Source organism: Nerophis ophidion, linkage group LG17 (genome assembly GCF_033978795.1).
Source record: "Nerophis ophidion isolate RoL-2023_Sa linkage group LG17, RoL_Noph_v1.0, whole genome shotgun sequence".
Lineage (NCBI taxonomy): Eukaryota > Metazoa > Chordata > Actinopteri > Syngnathiformes > Syngnathidae > Nerophis > Nerophis ophidion.
The window spans coordinates 3929882-3951016 of record NC_084627.1 but is presented as its reverse complement, the minus strand read 5'-3'; the positions used below and the strand labels follow the sequence as shown (position 1 = coordinate 3951016).

Sequence of the window (21135 nt, the reverse complement as noted above, 5' to 3'; positions counted from 1 at the left end):
CTTAAATAAAAAATTATAATGGTATTTTCTTTGGCAAATAAACTGAAATAACTAAATTGTTCATTTTCATAAGTAGTAACCAAAAACATAGCATTTTAACAGCGACAATCAAGCAAAAACCTATAATTTGACATCTTAATTGAGAAATAATAATGGTATTTATTTGGCAAAAAACAAACTGAAACAACTAAATTGTTATTTTTCACAAATAATTAAAAACAACATTTTAACAGCGAAAATCAAGTAAAAAACTAATTTGACATTTTAATAATTGAGAAAAAAATAATGGTATTTATTTGGCAAAAAATAACTGAAACAACTAAATTGTTCTTTTTCACATAATTAAAAACATAACATTCTAACAGCGACTATCAAGTAAAAAACAATCATTTTACATCTTAATTGAGAAATAATAATGGCATTTATTTGGTAAAAAACTAACTAAAATAACTAAATTGTTATTTTTCACAAAAAATTAAAAACAACATTTTAACAGCGACAATCAAGTACAAAACTAATTTGACATTTTAATAATTGAGAAAAAAATAATGGTATTTATTTGGCAAAAAAACCAAACTGAAACAACTAAATTGTTCTTTTTCACAAATAATTAAAAACATAACATTCTAACAGCGAGTATCAAGTAAATAACAATAATTTTACATCTTAATTGAGAAATAATAATGGTATTTATTTGGCCAAAAACAAACTGAAACAACTAAATTGTTATTTTTCACAAATAATTAAAAACAACATTTTAACAGCGACAATCAAGTACAAAACTAATTTGACATTTTAATAATTGAGAAAAAAATAATGGTATTTATTTGGCAAAAAATAACTGAAACAACTAAATGGTTCTTTTTCACAAATAATTAAAAACATAACATTCTAACAGTGACTATCAAGTAAATAACAATAATTTTACATCTTAATTGAGAAATAATAATGGTATTTATTTGGCAAAAAACAAACTGAAACAACTAAATTGTTCTTTTTCACAAATAATTAAAAACATAACATTGTAACAGCGACAATCAAGTAAATAACTAATTTTACATTTTAATAATTGAGAAATAATAATGATATTTATTTGGCACAAAAGTGACTGAAACAACTAAATTGTTCTTTTTCAAAATAATTTAAATCTTAACATTCTAACAGTGACTATCAAGTAAATAACTATAATTGTACATCTTAATTGAGAAATAATAATGGTATTTATTTGGCAAAAAACAAACTGAAACAACTAAATTGTTATTTTTCACGAATAATTAAAAACAACATTTTAACAGCGACAATCAAGTAAAAAACTAATTTGACATTTTAATAATTGAGAAAAAAATAATGGTATTTATTTGGCAAAAATTAACTGAAACAACTAAATTGTTCTTTATCACATAATTAAAAACATAACATTCTAACAGCGACTATAAAGTAAATAACAATAATTTTACATCTTAATTGAGAAATAATAATGGTGTTTATTTGGCAAAAAACAAACTGAAACAACTAAATTGTTATTTTTCACAAATAATTAAAAACAACATTTTAACAGCGAAAATCAAGTAAAAAACTAATTTGACATTTTAATAATTGAGAAAAAAATAATGGTATTTATTTGGCAAAAAATAACTGAAACAACTAAATTGTTCTTTTTCACATAATTAAAAACATAACATTCTAACAGCGACTATCAAGTAAAAAACAATCATTTTACATCTTAATTGAGAAATAATAATGGCATTTATTTGGTAAAAAACTAACTAAAATAACTAAATTGTTATTTTTCACAAAAAATTAAAAACAACATTTTAACAGCGACAATCAAGTACAAAACTAATTTGACATTTTAATAATTGAGAAAAAAATAATGGTATTTATTTGGCAAAAAAACCAAACTGAAACAACTAAATTGTTCTTTTTCACAAATAATTAAAAACATAACATTCTAACAGCGAGTATCAAGTAAATAACAATAATTTTACATCTTAATTGAGAAATAATAATGGTATTTATTTGGCCAAAAACAAACTGAAACAACTAAATTGTTATTTTTCACAAATAATTAAAAACAACATTTTAACAGCGACAATCAAGTACAAAACGAATTTGACATTTTAATAATTGAGAAAAAAATAATGGTATTTATTTGGCAAAAAATAACTGAAACAACTAAATGGTTCTTTTTCACAAATAATTAAAAACATAACATTCTAACAGTGACTATCAAGTAAATAACAATAATTTTACATCTTAATTGAGAAATAATAATGGTATTTATTTGGCAAAAAACAAACTGAAACAACTAAATTGTTCTTTTTCACAAATAATTAAAAACATAACATTGTAACAGCGACAATCAAGTAAATAACTAATTTTACATTTTAATAATTGAGAAATAATAATGATATTTTTTTGGCACAAAAGTGACTGAAACAACTAAATTGTTCTTTTTCAAAATAATTTAAATCTTAACATTGCAACAGTGAGTATCAAGTAAATAACTATAATTGTACATCTTAATTGAGAAATAATAATGGCATTTATTTGGCAAAAAATAAACTGAAACAACTAAATTGTTATTTTTCACAAATTAAAAACATAACATTCTAACAGTGACTATCAAGTAAATAACTATAATTTTACATCTTAATTGAGAAATAATAATGGCATTTATTTGGCAAAAAAAACAAACTGAAACAACTAAATTGTTCTTTTTCACAAATAATTAAAAACATAACATTCTAACAGCGACAATGAAGTAAAAAACAATAATTTGACATCTTAATTGAGAAATAATGGTATTTATTTAGCGAAAAACAAAACTTAAACAACTAAATTATTCTTCACAAATAATTAAAAACAACATTTTAACAGCGACTATCAAGTAATAACTATAATTTGACATCTTATTGAGAAATACTGGTATTTATTTAGGGAAAAACAAAGTGAAACAACTAAATTCTTCTTCACAAATAATTAAAAACAACATTTTAACAGCGACAATCAAGTAAAAAACTAATTTGACATTTTAATAATTGAGAAATAATAATGGTATTTATTTGGCAAAAAATAACTGAAACAACTATATTGTTCTTTTTCACAAATAATTAAAAACACAACATTCTAACAGCGACTATCAAGTCAATAACTATAATTTTACATCTTAATTGAGAAATAATTATGGCATTTATTTGGCAAAAACAAACTGAAACAACTAAATTGTTCTTTTTCACAAATAATTAAAAACATAACATTGTAACAGCGACTATCAAGTAAATAACTAATTTGATATTTTAATCGTTGAGAAATAATAATGATATTTATTTGGCAAAAAAGTGACTGAAACAACTAAATTGTTCTTTTTCACAAATAATTAAAAACTTAACATTCTACCAGCGACAATCAAGTAAATAACTATAATTTTTAAATCTTAATTAAGAAATAATGGTATTTTATTAGCAAAAAAAAAACCCTGAAACAACTAAATTGTTATTTTTCACAAGTAATTAAAACCACAACATTCTAACAGCAACTATCAAGTAAATAATTATAATTTGACATCTTGTTTGAGAAATACAAATGGTAATAATTTGGCAAAAAACAAACTGAAACAACTTATTGTTCTTTTTTCTATTTCACATGCCAATTATATATAAAAAAACAACTATCTGCTGGCCGCATCACAGTCTTGAATCCAAAACTAGTCTTCGGTTCAAGTTTAAAGACTTAAATCCTGTTAGAAGTCCAGGTGTGAAGTAAAAAATAAGAAAAATGCAACTTACTGTGGTGGAGTTGATGAGACGTCCTCTACGATCTTCTCAGACTTTTCAGGCCGGCTTGAATCAGGAAAGAAGCTGAAGTGGAAGTGAAAGATGTTTTCCTGCTAGTGGAAGAAGTTCTTCAGATGTCAGCTGCAGCCTCCTGACGTCACAACGACTTAATGACAGTAACTCAATAAGACTTTTTCTCTCTCTCTCTAACCCAGAAATGTCCAAAGTCTGGCATCCAAAACATGACTACGAATTCACCATTTCAATACGTAAACAAATATTATCTACACTCTCTAAAGAAATCTGTGCATTTTACGGTCCAAAAAACGTACAAATCAGTCGCTGCAATTTTGCAGATTTTTTTTTTTTTCTACAGTGCATTTCTGTAAATTGTGAAACAGTACAACTGTTTCTGTATTTTTACAGTAAATCTCTGGCATTGCATAATTTTTTTATAGTGCATTACTGTAAATTGTGAAACAGTACAACTGTTTCTGTATTTTTACAGTAAATTTCTGGCATTGCAGATTTTTTTTTACAGTGCATTACTGTAAATTGTGAAACAGTACAACTGTTTCAGTATTTTTACAGTAAATTTCTGGCGTTGCAGATTTTTTTTTTTACAGTGCATTACTGTAAATTGTGAAACAGTACAACTGTTTCTGTATTTCTACAGTAAATTTCTGGCGTTGCAAATTTATTATTTTTTGTACAGTGCATTACTGTAAATTGTGAAACAGTACAACTGTCTGTATTTTTACAGTAAATTTCTGGCATTGCAAATTTTTTTTACAGTGCATTACTGTAAATTGTGAAACAGTACAACTGTTTCTGTATTTTTACAGTAAATCTCTGGCATTGCAGATTTTTTTTTTTTACAGTGCATTACTGTAAATTGTGAAACAGTACAACTGTTTCTGTAGTTTTACAGTACATTCCTGGTGTTGCAGATTTTTTTTTTTACAGTGCATTACTTTAAATTGTGAAACAGTACAACTGTTTCAGTATTTTTACAGTAAATTTCTGGCGTTGCAGAATTATTTTATTTTACAGTGCATTATTGTAAATTGTGAAACAGTACAACTGTTTCAGTATTTTTAAAGTAAATCTATTGGCGACTGGGGGGGCGGGGGGTGTGGGATAGCGGCGGGTGTATATTGTAGCGTCCCGGAAGAGTTAGTGCTGCAAAGGGTTCTGGGTATTTGTTCTGTTGTGTTACAGTGCGGATGTTCTCCCGAAATTGTGTTCGTCATTCTTGTTTGGTGTGGGTTCAGAGTGTGGGGCATATTTGTAACAGTGTTAAAGTTGTTCATACGGCCACTCTGTGTGACCTGTATGGTTGTTGACCAAGTATGCCTTGCATTCACTTATGTGTGTGTATAAACCACATATATTACGCTGTTTGTATGGCGGAAAAAGCGGACTTGACGACAGGTTGTCAAGGACGCTAAAGGCAACATTGTTGTCCAGGTGGAAATCGGGAGAAATTCGGTAGAATGGTTGCCCTGGGAGATTTTCGGGAGGGGCACTGAAATTCGTGAGTCTCCCGGAAAATCGGGAGGGTTGGCAAGTATACCCTAGTCATTCATTCATTATATTAAAACAAAACAAACAAAAAAGCATGTTTGCAAGCTTTTACAGCCTTTTTTTTTTTTTATCTGATTGGTTTATTTTCAGAATAGACATTAGACTGGACAGTGCTGTAAAACAAATGTAAACAATGAACACTGTGAAGAGTCAAAAAAACAAACAAAAAAACAAAACAATACCAGCGCACTCAGGTAGTTGCGTTTGATAAATACCACTCAGCCCACTTTATGCTCTATCATTTCACATTTTTGCCTTCAAATATGCTTTTTTAGGTCGGATTGTCACCGGCGGTTAACTTCATAAGGAGTATCTTTTTGTATCACCCACCAGACGTACCTGTACACACCTATGTTCCAGCTTGAAAGCACAAATAGAAAGGTTCTTCAGCCAGCTTGAAACCCATAAAGGTGTGTCATCGACAACATCAAACAATACATTATTCACACAATGGACGTCCATGACAAAGTGTATATGTTGAATATGTAGGAGTGATTGCATACATTATGTGTCCCGGGGTTAGGATTTCTACTGTGGTGTTGTGGAGGGAAGCCGGTCCTGGCACACCCCGCTTCGCTGCAGGTCCGCGGGCCACGCCCCCCTCCACATATGTGTTTCCAGGTGAGTGTGTGAATAATGCTAACAGCTAAGGCTGGAATTAAGGCACTTAAATACAAAAAAAAAAGAAAAAAACAATGCAAATAAAATGTAAACAGTGTTGTGGTCACGGAAAAAAAAGAGAAGTTATCTTGGAATTGTGATAATATTCATTTAAAAAGAAAAAAAGAAGCTATAGTTAGCGTAGCATGTTAGCTTGCCAAGGTGGGATTGTTCATTCTGCTCAAGTGTCACATTTATCGATGTACATGTGTTAACTTTTGTAGTTTGGACTATGAGAGTTATCACGCTTCCCGGTTTTATAGACTTTATTTGATAAAATAAGCTAACATAAAGTTAAAGTACCAATGATTGACACTAGTTGTGGCGAATTTATTCTCTGCATTTGACCCTTGATCACCCCCTGGGGGGGTGAGGAGAGCAGTGGGCGCGCTCGGGAATAATTTTTGGTGATTTAACCCCCAATTCCAACCCTTGATGCTGAGTGCCAAGCAGGGAGGTAATAATTATTTTATGAACACACACTTTTCCCAGGATTTCATGGGCCACGTACAACGATGTGGCGGACCAGATCTGGCCCCCGGGCCTTGAGTTTGACACTTGGGGTTTACAAGTTAGTGGGGAACTGCTTTAAAAAAATCGACACACATTTGAATTACGATTTTTTTAAATGAATTCATCATTTAAAAAAAATGTGTTAAAAATTAACAATTGGTTGAAAAAAACGTAACTTTTTTTTCTTTTTAAGAATCCATCCATCCATCAATTTTCTAAGTTTGACACCTGGGGTTTATAAGTTAGCGGCAAAGCTGGAGGGGTGCTGAAAAAAAATCGACACACATACGAATGACGATTTTTTAAAATTAATTCATCATTTTAAAAAAATGAGTTAAAAAATAATTGGTTGAAAAAAACGTAAACATTTTTTTTCTTTTTAAGAATTCATCCATCCATCCATTTTCCAAGTTTGACACCTGCGGTTTATAAGTTAGCGGCGAAGCTGGAGGGGTGCTGAAAAAAAATCGACACACATTCAAATGACGATTTTTAAAATTAATTCATCATTTAAAAAAAATGTGTTAAAAATAACAATTGGTTGAAAAAACATAACTTTTTTTTTCTTTTTAAGAATTCATCCATCAATTTTCTAAGTTTGACACCTGCGGTTTGTAAGTTAGCGGCGAAGCTGGAGGGGTGCTGAAAAAAAATTAGACACACATTCGAATGACGATTTTTTTAAATTCTTCATTTAAAAAAAATGTGTTAAAAAATAACAATTGGTTGAAAAAAACGTAACTTTTTTTTCTTTTTAAGAATCCTTCCATCTATCAATTTTCTAAGTTTGACACCTGGGGTTTATAAGTTAGCGGCTAAGCTGGAGGGGTGCTGAAAAAAAATCGACACACATTCCAATGACGATTTTTTAAATTAATTCATCATTTAAAAAAGAAGAGTTAAAAAATAACAATTGGTTGAAAAAAACGTAAACATTTTTTTCTTTTTAAGAATTCATCCATCCATCCATTTTCCAAGTTTGACACCTGGGGTTTATAAGTTAGCGGCAAAGCTGGAGGGGTACTGAAAAAAAATCGACACACATTCAAATGACGATTTTTAAAATTAATTCATCATTTAAAAAAAATGTGTTAAAAATAACAATTGGTTGAAAAAACATAATTTTTTTTTTCTTTTTAAGAATTCATCCATCAATTTTCTAAGTTTGACACCTGCGGTTTATAAGTTAGCGGCGAAGCTGGAGGGGTGCTGAAAAAAAATCGCCACACATTCGAATGACGATTTTTTAAATTCATTCATCATTTAAAAAAGAAGAGTTAAAAAATAACAATTGGTTGAAAAAAACGTAAACATTTTTTACTTTTTAAGAATTCATCCATCCATCCATTTTCCAAGTTTGACACCTGGGGTTTATAAGTTAGCAGCGAAGCTGGAGGGGTGCTGAAAAAAAAATCGACACACATTCGAATTACGATTTTTTAAAATTAATTCATCATTTTAGAAAAATGTGTTAAAAAAACTAACAATTGGTTGAAAAAAACGTAAAAAAATGTTTTTCTTTTTAAGAATCCATCCATCCTTCCATTTTCTAAGTTTGAGACCTGGGGTTTATAAGTTAGCGGCGAAGCTAGAGGGGTGCTGACAAAAAATCGACACACATTCGAATTACGATTTTTTAAAATTAATTCAGCACTTTAGAAAAATGTGTTAAAAAAACTAACAATTGGTTGAAAAAACGTAAAAAAATGTTTTTCTTTTTAAGAATCCATCCATCCTTCCATTTTCTAAGTTTGAGACCTGGGGTTTATAAGTTAGCGGCGAAGCTAGAGGGGTGCTGAAAAAAAATCGACACACATTCGAATTACGATTTTTTAAAATTAATTCAGCACTTTAGAAAAATGTGTTAAAAAAAATAACAATTGGTTGAAAAAACATATATATTTTTTTCTTTTTAAGAATCCATCCATCCATCTATTTTCTAAGTTTGACACCTGTGGTTTATAAGTTAGCGGCAAAGCTGGAGGGGTACTGAAAAAAAATCGACACACATTCAAATGACGATTTTTAAAATTAATTCAGCATTTAAAAAAAATGCGTTAAAAAATAACAATTAGTTGAAAAAAACGTAAACATTTTTTTTCTTTTTAAGAATTCATCCCTCCATCCATTTTCTAAGTTTGACACCTGTGGTTTATAAGTTAGTGGCGAAGCTGGAGGGGTGCTGAAAAAAAATCGACACACAATCGAATGACGATTTTTTAAAATTAATTCATCATTTAAAAAAAATGAGTTAAAAAATAATTGGTTGAAAAAAACGTAAACATTTTTTTTCTTTTTAAGAATTCATCCATCCATTCATTTTCCAAGTTTGACACCTGGGGTTTATAAATTAGCGGCAAAGCTGGAGGGGTACTGAAAAAAAATCGACACACATTCGAATGACGATTTTTAAAATTAATTCATCATTTAAAAAAGAAGAGTTAAAAAATAAAAATTGGTTGAAAAAAACGTAAACATTTTTTTCTTTTTAAGAATTCATCCATCCATCCATTTTCCAAGTTTGACACCTGGGGTTTATAAGTTAGCGGCAAAGCTGGAGGGGTACTGAATAAAAATCGACACACATTCGAATGACGATTTTTTAAATTCATTCATCATTTAAAAAAAAATGTGTTAAAAATAACAATTGGTTGAAAAAACATAATTTTTTTTTTCTTTTTAAGAATTCATCCATCAATTTTCTAAGTTTGACACCTGCGGTTTATAAGTTAGCGGCGAAGCTGGAGGGGTGCTGAAAAAAAATCGACACACATTCGTATGACGATTTTTTTAATTAATACATCATTTAAAAAAGAAGAGTTAAAAAATAACAATTGGTTGAAAAAAACGTAAACATTTTTTACTTTTTAAGAATTCATCCATCCATCCATTTTCCAAGTTTGACACCCGGGGTTTATAAATTAGCAGCGAAGCTGGAGGGGTGCTGAAAAAAAAATCGACACACATTCGAATTACGATTTTTTAAAATTAATTCATCATTTTAGAAAAATGTGTTAAAAAAACTAACAATTGGTTGAAAAAAACGTAAAAAAAAGTTTTTCTTTTTAAGAATCCATCCATCCTTCCATTTTTTAAGTTTGAGACCTGGGGTTTATAAGTTAGCGGCGAAGCTAGAGGGGTGCTGACAAAAAATCGACACACATTCGAATGACGATTTTTTTTACATTAATTCATAATTTTAAAAAAAGTGTTAAAAAATAACAGTTGGTTGAAAAAACGTATTTTTTTCTTTTTAAGAATCCATCCGTCCATCCATCCATCCATTTTCTAAGTTTGACACCTGTGGTTTATAAGGTAGCGGCAAAGCTGGAGGGGTGCTGAAAAAAAATTCGACACACATTCGAATTACGATTTTATAAAATTAATTCAGAGCTTTAGAAAAATGTGTTAAAAAAATAACAATTGGTTGAAAAAACGTAAGAAAATGTTTTTCTTTTAAGAATCCATCCATCCTTCCATTTTCTAAGTTTGAGACCTTGGGTTTATAAGTTAGCGGCGAAGCTAGAGGGGTGCTGAAAAAAAATCGACACACATTCGAATGACGATTTTTTACATTAATTCACAATTTTAAAAAAATGTTAAAAAATAACAATTGGTTGAAAAAAAATATATATTTTTTTCTTTTTAAGAATCCATCCATCCATCCATCCATTTTCTAAGTTTGACACCTGCGGTTTATAAGTTAGCGGCGACGCTGGAGGGGTGCTGAAAAAAAATTGGACACACATTCAAATTACGATTTTTTAAAAATTAATTCATTTTAAAAAAATGTGGTAAAAAAAAACACAATTTGTTGAAAAAAAAACCTATTAATATTTTTTTAAGAATGCATCCATCCATCAATTTCCTACCGCTTGTCCCTTGTGGGGCCGCAGGTGGGGGTTGGGGGAGGGGCACTTTATTTTAGGCCATATGTAGTACGTCAGCAACCTAGAGTTTTTAGTTGAAGTTTAAGTACCACTGGTAGTCACACACACTCTAGGTGTGGTGAAATTACCCTCCGCATTTGACCCATCGCCTTGTTCCACCCACTGGGAGGTGAGGGGAGCAGTGAGCAGCAGCAGTGGCGGCGCTCGGGAATCATTTTGGTGATTTAACCCACAATTTTGCAGCCAGTAATCATTTCGGAAAAGGCTTCATTACCATTTTTACATAAAATAATATACAGCGAGAAATGGTTTGAATCCAAAATTGTGGTTGAATCGAGAATCAATGCTGAACCGAATCGTGAATTATCAGATTCACATCCGTAGAAAACTGCATGGAGGGCTTATATAGACTTTAAGTGTATGAAATATCTATTAAAAAAATAATTCAAACAAATATGGGCCCTACTTTTCAGAAATTCACCAACTGGGTGGAGTGACCTGGAACACAACCGGGTAAAAAGCCTCCAAACATCCCCCTGAGATCGGGTAGGCTGTGAGTTCAAAACCCAGGCCAAGTTACACCAAAGACTATAAAAATGGGACCCATTACCTCCCTGCTCGGCACTCAGCATCAAGGTTTGGAATTGGGGGTTAAATCACCCAAAAATGATAACCCGGGCGCGGCCACCGCTGCTGCTCACTGCTCCCCACACCTCCCAGGGGGTGATCAAGGGTGATGGGTCAAATGCAGGAGATCATTTCGCCACACCTGGTGTGTGTGTGACAATCATTGCTACTTTAAAGTTACAGTGTTGCCTCTGCTAGACAAACGCCACATGGTGTCTCCGTCCTCATAAGCGAAATTGACTTGAAATTTCTCTCACAGCTCAGTTGCGCCAGACAAATAAACACCCACAGGTGTTTAGCCAAACCACCAAGATGCATGGTACAGACCTTCCGGGGACAGACAAGTGTGTGAAATCTGAACACGATTGAAACTGTTCAAGCATTTGTCTAAATCAGGGGTGCCCCTTAGCCCCAGCTACCGGAGGGTGTGTCAGTCCATTGAAAAAATTGAGCTAAAAATTATCCATCCATCCATCTTCTCCAGCTTATCCGAGGTCGGGTTGGATAGGCGGAAGCCCGGACGTCCCTCTCCCCAGCCACTTTGTCCAGCTCTTCCCGGGGGATCCCGAGGCGTTCCCAGGCCAGCCGGGAGACATAGTCTTCCCAACGTGTCCTGGGTCTTCCCCGTGTTCGGGTGGCATCCTGACCAGATGCCAGAACCACCTCATCTGGCTCCTCTCCATGTGGAGGAGCATCGGCATTACTCTGAGCTCATCCTGGATGACCGAGCTTCTCACCCTATCTCACCCAGACTTTCCTCTCCCCAGCCACTTTGTCCAGCTCTTCCCGGGAGAAGTTGTCTTCCCAACGTGTCCTGGTTCTTCCCCGTGGTGTTCGGGTGGCATCCTGACCAGATGCCAGAACCACCTCATCTGGCTCCTCTACATGTGGAGGAGCATCGGCTTTACTCTGAGCTCCTCCCGGATGACAGAGCTTCTCACCCTACCTCACCCAGACTTCCCTCTCCCCAGCCACCTCGTCCAGCTCTTCCCAGGGGATCCCGAGGCGTACCAAGGTCAGCCGGGAGAAGTTGTCTTCCCAACGTGTCCTGGTTCTTCCCCGTGGTGTTTGGGTGGATCCTGACCAGATGCCTGAACCACCTCATCTGGCTCCTCTACATGTGGAGGAGCATCGGCTTTACTCTGAGCTCCTCCTGGATGACAGAGCTTCTCACCCTATATCTCACCCAGACTTCCCTCTCCCCAGCCACTTTGCCCAGCTCTTCCCGGGGGATCCCGAGGCGTTTCCAGGCCAGCCGGGAGAAGTTGTCTTCCCAACGTGTCCTGGTTCTTCCCCGTGGTTTTCCGGTGGCATCCTGACCAGATGTCTGAACCGCCTCATCTGGCTCCTCTACATGTGGAGGAGCATCGGCTTTACTCTGAGCTCCTCCCGGATGACAGAGCTTCTCACCCTACCTCACCCAGACTTCCCTCTCCCCAGCCACCTCGTCTAGCTCTTCCCAGGGGATCCCGAGGCATACCAAGGTCAGCCGGGAGAAGTTGTCTTCCCAACGTGTCCTGGTTCTTCCCCGTGGTGTTTGGGTGGATCCTGACCAGATGCCTAAACCACATCATCTGGCTCCTCTCCGTGTGGAGGAGCATCGGCTTTACTCTGAGCTCCACCTGGATGACAGAGCTTCTCACCCTATATCTCACCCAGACTTCCCTCTCCCCAGCCACTTTGTCCAGCTCTTCCCGGGGGATCCCGAGGCGTTTCCAGGCCAGCCGGGAGAAGTTGTCTTCCCAACGTGTCCTGGTTCTTCCCCGTGGTGTTCCGGTGGCATCCTGACCAGATGCCTGAACCACCTCATCTGGCTCCTCTACATGTGGAGGAGCATCGGTTTTACTCTGAGTTCCTCCCGGATGACAGAGCTTCTCACCCTACCTCACCCAGACTTCCCTCTCCCCAGCCACCTCGTCTAGCTCTTCCCGGGGGATCCCGAGGCGTTTCCAGGCCACCCGGGAGTAGTTGTCTTCCCAACTTGTCCTGTTTCTTCCCCGTGGTGTTCCGGTGGCATCCTGACCAGATGCCTGAACCACCTCATCTGGCTCCTCTACATGTGGAGGAGCATCGGCTTTACTCTGAGCTCCTCCCGGATGACAGAGCTTCTCACCCTACCTCACCCAGACTTCCCTCTCCCCAGCCACCTCGTCCAGCTCTTCCCAGGGGATCCCGAGGCGTTCCCAGGCCAGCCGGGAGACATAGTCTTCCCAACGTGTCCTGCGTTTTCCTAAACACCTCTCTAGGGAGGCGTTCGGTTGGCATCCTGACCAGATGCCCGAACCACCTTATCTGGCTCCTCTCGATGTGGAGGAGCAGCGACTTTACTTTGAGCTCCTCCCGGATGGCAGAGCTTCTCACCCTAAAGGAGAGACCGGCCACCCTGCAGAGGAAACTCATTTTGGCCGCTTGTACCCGTAATCTTGGTCCTTTCGGTCATGACCCAAAGCTCATGACCATAGGTGAGGATGGGAACGTAGATCGACCGGTAAATTGAGAGCTTTGCCTTCCGGTTCGGCTCCTTCTTCACCACAACGGATCGATACAGCGTCCGCATTACTGAAGACGCCGCACCGATCCGCCTGTCGATCTCACCATCCACTCTTCCCTCACTCGTGAACAAGACTACGAGGCACTTGGACTCCTCCACTTGGGGAAGGGTCTCCTCCCCAACCCGGAGATGGCACTCCACCCTTTTCCGAGTGAGAACCATGGACTCGGACCTGGAGGTGCTGATTCCCATCCCAGCAGCTTCACACTCGGCTGCGAACCGATCCAGTGAAAGCTGAAGATCCTGGCCAAATAAAGCCGTCAGGACCACATCATCTGCAAAACGCAGAGACCTAATCCTGCAGCCACCAAACCGGAAGGCGCCACACCGAAATCAGCGATCGTCAGTCTTCCCCAAGACGTCACTTGATTGACATTCACGGCACCCGAGGGTCCTGTAAACTTATTATTAAGAAAAAAATGACTGACAGGACGGAGAAAAACACTTTTTATTTCAACAGACTCTTGCGCCGTACCTGCTGTCAAAACTCTGAAGACCAACCGCACAGTTCCTGTCGTCACAATAAAAGCCCTGCTTCATCCTGCCTGCGCTAACAAAATAAGAGTCTCAGATAGCTGGCGCGCACAAGCGAGCAAGCTACGGAGTTTGCCGCCAAAGTATTTTTTGGAAAGTGTATAAAAATGAGTATGGAAGCTGGACGAGTAAGATGGCAAAAACCAACCACTTTCATGTGGTATACTTTTTTTCTCCTCCATTTGAAAAAGTGGATGTTATCGTCAAAATAATTGTGTCTAAGTAATCACAAAACTTTGTGTTGCCGTGAGTTCCCGGCGAGAAGACAAAAGCTGTCTTTGATCCTACCAAGAAGAAGGCTTGTAAAACTCCACTGTGTAGGATGGGAATCAACACGAAGGTGTTCTGTTCCTTTTATGTATTGTAATTAACATATTTTGTTTTGACCCGAGAACTACAAAGCGGAGAGAAAGCAGGATCAGCCCAAGTTCCCAGCACCTTTTCTTTGAACTCTTTCACGACCGTTTCTTTGAACCGACCTTTTCTTTTGAACTGTTTTGTAATCCAAGGCGATGTTTTTTTTTACGACCCCCGTCCCTTTAGAAACAGCTGTTGCCATGTAATCAGGGAAAGTCCAAATAAAAGAGGCGGCGTACAATCTTTCGGCAGAGCGTAACGACACTGTACAAGGGTACAGATGTACACGTTTGTCCTCACTGAGCCAAATTGAATTCTGTCTCTGTTTGATTCCTTGCTTCTTGTCTTGTTTAATAGATGTCATCAGTGTTTGAACCTGACAGTTATCATCACTACTGTCTGATTCCAATCAATGCAAGTCATCAGAATCAGGTAATACACCAACTTATATTCTTGTCTTCGTGAAAGAGAGGAATCCATGTGTGTTAAACATGCTTGTATTATCATTAAACACTTTTAACTTGTTAACTAAAAAACTCTCTTTCATAAATAAATCAATAAAAATGATATATATGAATGAGGTAGATCCCTTCCACTTGGTCAATTGTAAAGTAGCTCGCCTGCAGAAAAGGTGTAGGCACCCCTTGCTTTATAGATTGTAAAACTTTTCACCCCTACCCATAGGGGGCACCACAGTTTCAAACCAGAATCTGGCTATGTATGTTTAACACATGTGGGTAACATTATTAATCTCACATTACCGTTTGTTTACATCTTTTCAAATTGTCCAAGTGCCTTCTCATTGTACACAGGCTCGGAACTTTACAAAACCCAAAACCAGTGAAGTTGGAACGTTGTGTAAATGGTAAATAAAAACAGAATACAATAATTTGCAAATCCTTTTGAACTTATAATAAATTAAATAGACTGCAAACACAAGATTTTTAACATTCAAACTGCAAAACGTTATTTTTTTTTGCAAATATTAGCTCATTTGGAATTTGATGCCTGCAACATGTATAAAAAAAAGCTGGCACGAGTGGCAAAAAAGACTGAGAAAGTTGAGGAATGCTCATCAAACACTTATTTGGAACATCCCATAGGTGAAGAGGGTAATTGGGAACATGTGGGTGCCATGATTGGCTTCCATGAAATGCTCAGTTATTTACAAACAAGGATGGGGCAAGGGTCACCACTTTTGTGAACAAATATGTGCGAAAATTGTCCAACAATTTAGAAACCATTTAAAAACAACATTTTTCAATGAGCTATTTCAAGAAATTTAGGTATTTCCCCATCATCGAAAAGTTCATAGAAACTGGAGAAATCACTGCATGTAAGCGATGATATTCGATCCTTCAGGTGGTACTGCATCAAAAAGCCCCATCAGTATGTAAAGGATATCACCCCATGGGCTCAGGAACACGTCAGAAAACCACTGTCAGTAGCTACAGTTGGTTGCCACATAAATGATAAATGATAAATGGGTTGGACTTGTATAGCGCTTTTCTACCTTCAAGGTACTCAAAGCGCTTTGACACTACTTCCACATTTACCCATTCACACACACATTCACACACTAATGGAGGGAGCTGCCATGCAAGGCGCCAACCAGCACCCATCAGGAGCAAGGGTGAAGTGTCTTGCTCAGGACACAACGGACGTGACGAGGTTGGTACTAAGTGGGAATTGAACCAGGGACGCTCGGGTTGCGCACGGCCACTCCCCCACTGCGCCACGCCGTCCCATTTGTAAGTGCAAGTTAAAACTCTACTATGAAAATCCACAGCCATTTATCAACAACACCCAGAAACGCCGCCGGCAAGAATGGGAAAGAATTACACTTGAAAAGCTTAAAAAATTGGTGTCCTAAATTAATAATAACGGATTAGATTTATATAGCGCTTTTCTAGACACTCAAAGCGCTTCACAGGGATGTGAGAACCCATCATTCATTCACACCTGTTGGTGGTAAGCTACATTTGCAGCCACAGCTGCCCTGGGGTAGACTGATGGAATGGGGCTGCCAGTTCCCGCTTCCGACCACCTCCCATCATTCATCTTTCATTCACCAGTTCCCAAACGTTTACTGAGTGTTGTTAAAAGGAAAGGCCATGTAACACGGTGGTAAAAATGCCCCTGTGACAACTTTTTTCCAATGTGTTGCTGCCATTAAATTCTAAGTTAATAATTATTTGCAAAAAAAATAATGTTTGTTTCTCAATTCAAACAATAAAAGGCCTTAGTGGCCACAAGCGTGGACAGCACCTTTTAGCTCTTATTTCCAAAATTGTGTTCACTACTGAATTGGGGTCTTATGGCCACTTATGTGGACACTTAAACTGCCATCTGGTGGTGTCAGAAGAGTATAACGCACAATGGAATTTGGGTGGAAAAAAGTGTAAAAATGAGAATTAGCATGTCACTAAACATGAAGTACACATTTGTGTACTTATGGACTAAGTTTTTGATTTTTAGTTTTTATTCTAATTAAGGTCAAGTAAGCCCAAATAGTAAAGATGAATAAAAAAAATAATGTAAACAAACAGCTTAAATATATTGTATTTGCAGTCTATTTAATTGAATATAAGTTGAAAATGATTTGCAAATCATTGTATTCTGTTTTCATTTATTAATTAAACAATGTGCCAACTTCACTGGCTTTGGCTTTTATACCTGTGTCATTCACTGCCAAGGTATTAATGAAAGGGTTAAAAAGAGGGGAAAAGGCAAAGAAAAAACCCCAAATAGCTGTTCAAATCTAACTCGTGGAGCAAACCGGCAGCTCCCAGCAGGGATCCAGTTAGGACGGGGAAAAAGAGGAAGTATTGTCCTGATGCTGATCTAATTAAAGCAACACATCTAGAGTATCCTCCCGGTCTTCTCCGACATGCCCCGTGAAGGTTTCCGGCACACCCAGCGTGCCAAAACCCAACCTGTGCGTGGCATCTTTGGATAGGTGGCACAAACGATACACATTATATAAATATAAAAAAAGAGCGTTCGTAATGTAAAAGAGTGGCGTGGCACGAGAGTGAGAGTAGTAAAATAGCCGGCAGATAAGGTCATAAATACTGCGAAGCCATGCATCGGAGCAAAAGTCCGTAACGACACATCGACTGCAGAAAGCACGACAACTGATGCTTTCCATTGTCACCTTTTTTTTTGGGATAAAAATGTCAGAAAGAGGATCAAACACACCATGTACACTGCAAAAACACAAGTCCATAAATTATGTCTCTGTTTATTTCCTTGCTTCTTGTCTTGTTTAATAGATGTCACCGATGAAATTAACATCCCGCCTTTCGCCCGAATGCAGCTGAGATAGGCTCCAGCGCTCCCCGCAACCCCAAAAGGGACAAGCGGTAGAAAAATGGACGGATGGAGATCTTTAAGATGAGAAGTGTAGCTGCCATTATGATGTGCGGTGATGTTTTAAGATGACCGGAAGTCTTGAACTATACAAAGTATTTCAATAGTTGGATTTAGCGCTTTTGCATGATATACTAGTTACTATGGTCATCTAATTAGTTACTATGGTAATCTAATTAGTTACTATGGTAATCTAAGTCATCGCAGCTCAGACGAGGCACCAAGCAGTGTGGGTGGGCAGCGTTTCCACAGTGTCAGCCTGAAATGCGGGTGTCAGGGACAGACACGGAAGGAGATTTTTACTACAAAGTTCTTAAAGGGGAACATTATCACCAAACCTATGCAAGCGTCAATATATACCTTGATGGTGCAGAAAAAAAGACCGTGTATTTTTTTAACCGATTTCCGAACTCTAAATGGGTGAATTTTGGCAAATTAAACGCCTTTCTGTTTATCGGTCTTTTAGCGATGACGTCAGAACGTGACGTCACCGAGGTAACACACCGGCCATTTTCATTTTCACATTACAAACACCGGGTGTCAGCTCTGTTATTTTCCGTTTTTTCGACTATTTTTTGGAACCTTGGAGACATCATGCCTCGTCGGTGTGTTGTCGGAGGGTGTAACAACACTAACAGGGAGGGATTCAAGTTGCACCCCTGGCAAGAAATCTGCCGCCAGACCCCCATTGAATGTACCAGAGTGTCTTCACATTTGACCGGCGATGCTAAGACAGACATGGCACAGAGATGTATGGATAACCTGCAGATGCATTTGCAACGATTAAGTCAACGAAATCACAAAGGGGAGTTTTGTTGGTGTTGTTGACTTATGTGCTAATCAGACATATTTGGTCATAGCATGACTGCCAGCTAATTGATGCTAACATGCTACGCTAATTGATGCTAACATGCTATTTACGCTCCCTGTATGTACATTTGAAACTAGATACCCACATTTAATGCGAAACAAACACTTACCAATCGACGGATTTAAGTTGCTCCAGTGTCACAAGATGCGAAAGTCCTGATCGTTTGGTCCGCACATTTTTCCGGCGATGCTAATAAGGCAGCCATGCTATGGGCCACTTCATTAGGTACACCCATGTTATGGCCGAATAGCGTCAATAGCTATTTGCTCAATAGCTTCAATTTCGTTTTCGCTATCTGCATCCATCTGTTTCAATACATGCGTAATCTGTTGAGTCGCTTAAACCGCTGAAATCCGAGTATGAATCCGAGCTAATGTCGCTATATCTTGCTGTGGTAACCGCCATGTTGTTTGTATCGGCAGCCCTGTATGACGCCACAGGGAAATGGACAGTCGCACCGCAAATAGCGAAAATCAAGCACTTTAAAGCTTTTTTTGGGGATATTCCGAGAGGTGTAAAATTTTGAAAAAACCTTCGAAAAATAAAACCAGCCACTGGGAACTGATTTTTATTGTTTTTAACCCTTTTGAAATTGTGATAATGTTCCCCTTTAAGCTTTGTGACGTATCAGATTGTAGGTGGGGTTTTTTTTAACCCTTCGCATTCATATTTCCCAGTATTCATATTTCACACTTCTGCCATAACTCTACCCCGCTGAACTCTTATTGGTTGACGTGTGTGTGACGATTGCTGACATTTTCTTCGTCTTTTCCGCGAATGAGATAAATAATTTTATTTGATATTTTACGGTAATGTGTTAATAATTTCACACATAAGTCGCTCCGGAGTATAAGTCGCACCCCCGGCCAAACTATGAAAAAAACTGCGACTTATAGTCCGAAAAATACAGTACCTATTGTGCAATTTATTTTTTATCCCATATTTGTTCCCACAACCGCACCTTAAATTGGAGTCCTTAATCTCGTTTTATGCAGATATAATGACAACAAAGTCTATTCTATTCTATTCTAAACTAGGAAGTAAATGTTTATATACTACATTACCCAGATGCTATAATATATTATTTTTATACTGCATTGCGGGGATTTGTTAGATTTGGCAAAAGGTCTGGTTAATGCTGAAAGAGCAGTTTGGTCCTCACCACTATTACTGATAAGCACCTGGTCAAAATAAATACAAAAATTTCTAGCTTCAATCTTGGTTAGACTTTCAGTTTTTGCAGTGTACAGAAGTATCCGTCCTTACTACAAGTGCGCTCACAGTCTCAAATCCTGTGCACGATGCAATGCTTTTAATGTGAAATACTCTTGTCTTGGCGAACCAACCATCCAGTTTCTTCTGTGAGTGAGCTGAATTGTGGAATATACAGCAAGGAACACTGATTTTAGGTATTTTACGTTGCATTGCACAAACCTGGGATCCCAGCATCCATCTTGTTTGTAATAATCCTCAGGATCCTCAGTTTCCAGAAGGACTTTTGGTCCTAGTCTGACTGGGTTCTCCTTAAAGAGCTCCTGCAGCTTGAAAGCCAGGACAGTCCGCTCTGTGGCCCATGCTCAGGCTACTCAGTCGAGGCTGCAGCCGATCCCTTCGCGTCCAATTTGGCAGATTCTCCAGTTCCATGCGATATTTGGTCGCCTCAATGGATTTCTGCTGGATTTCCTGTACGTCCCTCCACCTCAGCGTCATCCATAGTCTCTACTGCGTGGGACACGTGCGTTGGGTCTTGGCAGCTCATGGGCGAGACCACTTTTTGACGGTTGTCCAGCGGGACGGTGGTGGTGGGGGAACAGCGGTAAAAGTGGCTGCTGGACACAAGAGGACTGGAAGTGAAAATGGTTCCAGGCGGGTCTATGCAGATGGTGGGGAGGGTGCAGTGGCGAGACGGGTTGAGGCGGTGCGATCGCCCCCCCGCCGGACGCTCGCAGCGCCGGCCTTGCGGTAGACGAAGGCAGTCTTTACAGGACTGGTAGGAGGGTTTGACTTTTAAAGGGTTGCCTGTGCTCGCGCTGTCCTGAAGGGATGAAAAACACAACGGCAGTCAAGGACATGGAATATAAATCATTATCATCATTTATGCCTGAAAAACTTTCAATATTTCTTTTCCTTTTTGAAGACAAATGTGGAAAATGTAACATTCTTGTACTAAATCACAGCAAAATTACATTTAGACAAACTGAGAAAAAAACAATTTTTTTTAGAACATTTTATAAGAAAAATATAGACAAAAAATTTAATTAAAAAACAATACATATACCCTGAATTTAAGAACATATTTCATGTAAACTTTGTCTGACAAAACTACGTGAATAAATCATTTAGACAAAATATAAGGAAATAAATATTCCTAAAAAAATTAAGGACCATTTTTTATGA

General features: G+C 37.5%; 2 protein-coding genes and 1 long non-coding RNA gene across 3 annotated transcripts in view; 1 reads left to right on the top strand and 2 right to left on the bottom strand.

Moving 5' to 3' along the window:
• Positions 1–4049, bottom strand: part of coro1cb (coronin, actin binding protein, 1Cb) — a 47052-nt gene extending 43003 nt beyond the window's left edge. The window contains exon 1 of the mRNA XM_061875765.1: positions 3789–4049. The gene's annotated coding sequence lies outside the window, so the exon portion shown is untranslated. The remainder of the gene's footprint in view (positions 1–3788) is intronic.
• LOC133535811 (uncharacterized) overlaps positions 1–15382 on the top strand; it is a 28563-nt gene extending 13181 nt beyond the window's left edge. The window contains exons 3-6 of the long non-coding RNA XR_009802331.1: positions 3829–3952; positions 5697–5773; positions 5887–5984; positions 14853–15382. This is a non-coding gene — a long non-coding RNA (uncharacterized LOC133535811). The remainder of the gene's footprint in view (positions 1–3828; positions 3953–5696; positions 5774–5886; positions 5985–14852) is intronic.
• Positions 8441–21135, bottom strand: part of ssh1b (slingshot protein phosphatase 1b) — a 66340-nt gene continuing 53645 nt past the window's right edge. Inside the window, exon 15 of the mRNA XM_061875770.1 lies at positions 8441–20773. Coding sequence (XP_061731754.1) covers positions 20399–20773 — 375 coding nt within the window. The 3' untranslated portion in view covers positions 8441–20398. The remainder of the gene's footprint in view (positions 20774–21135) is intronic.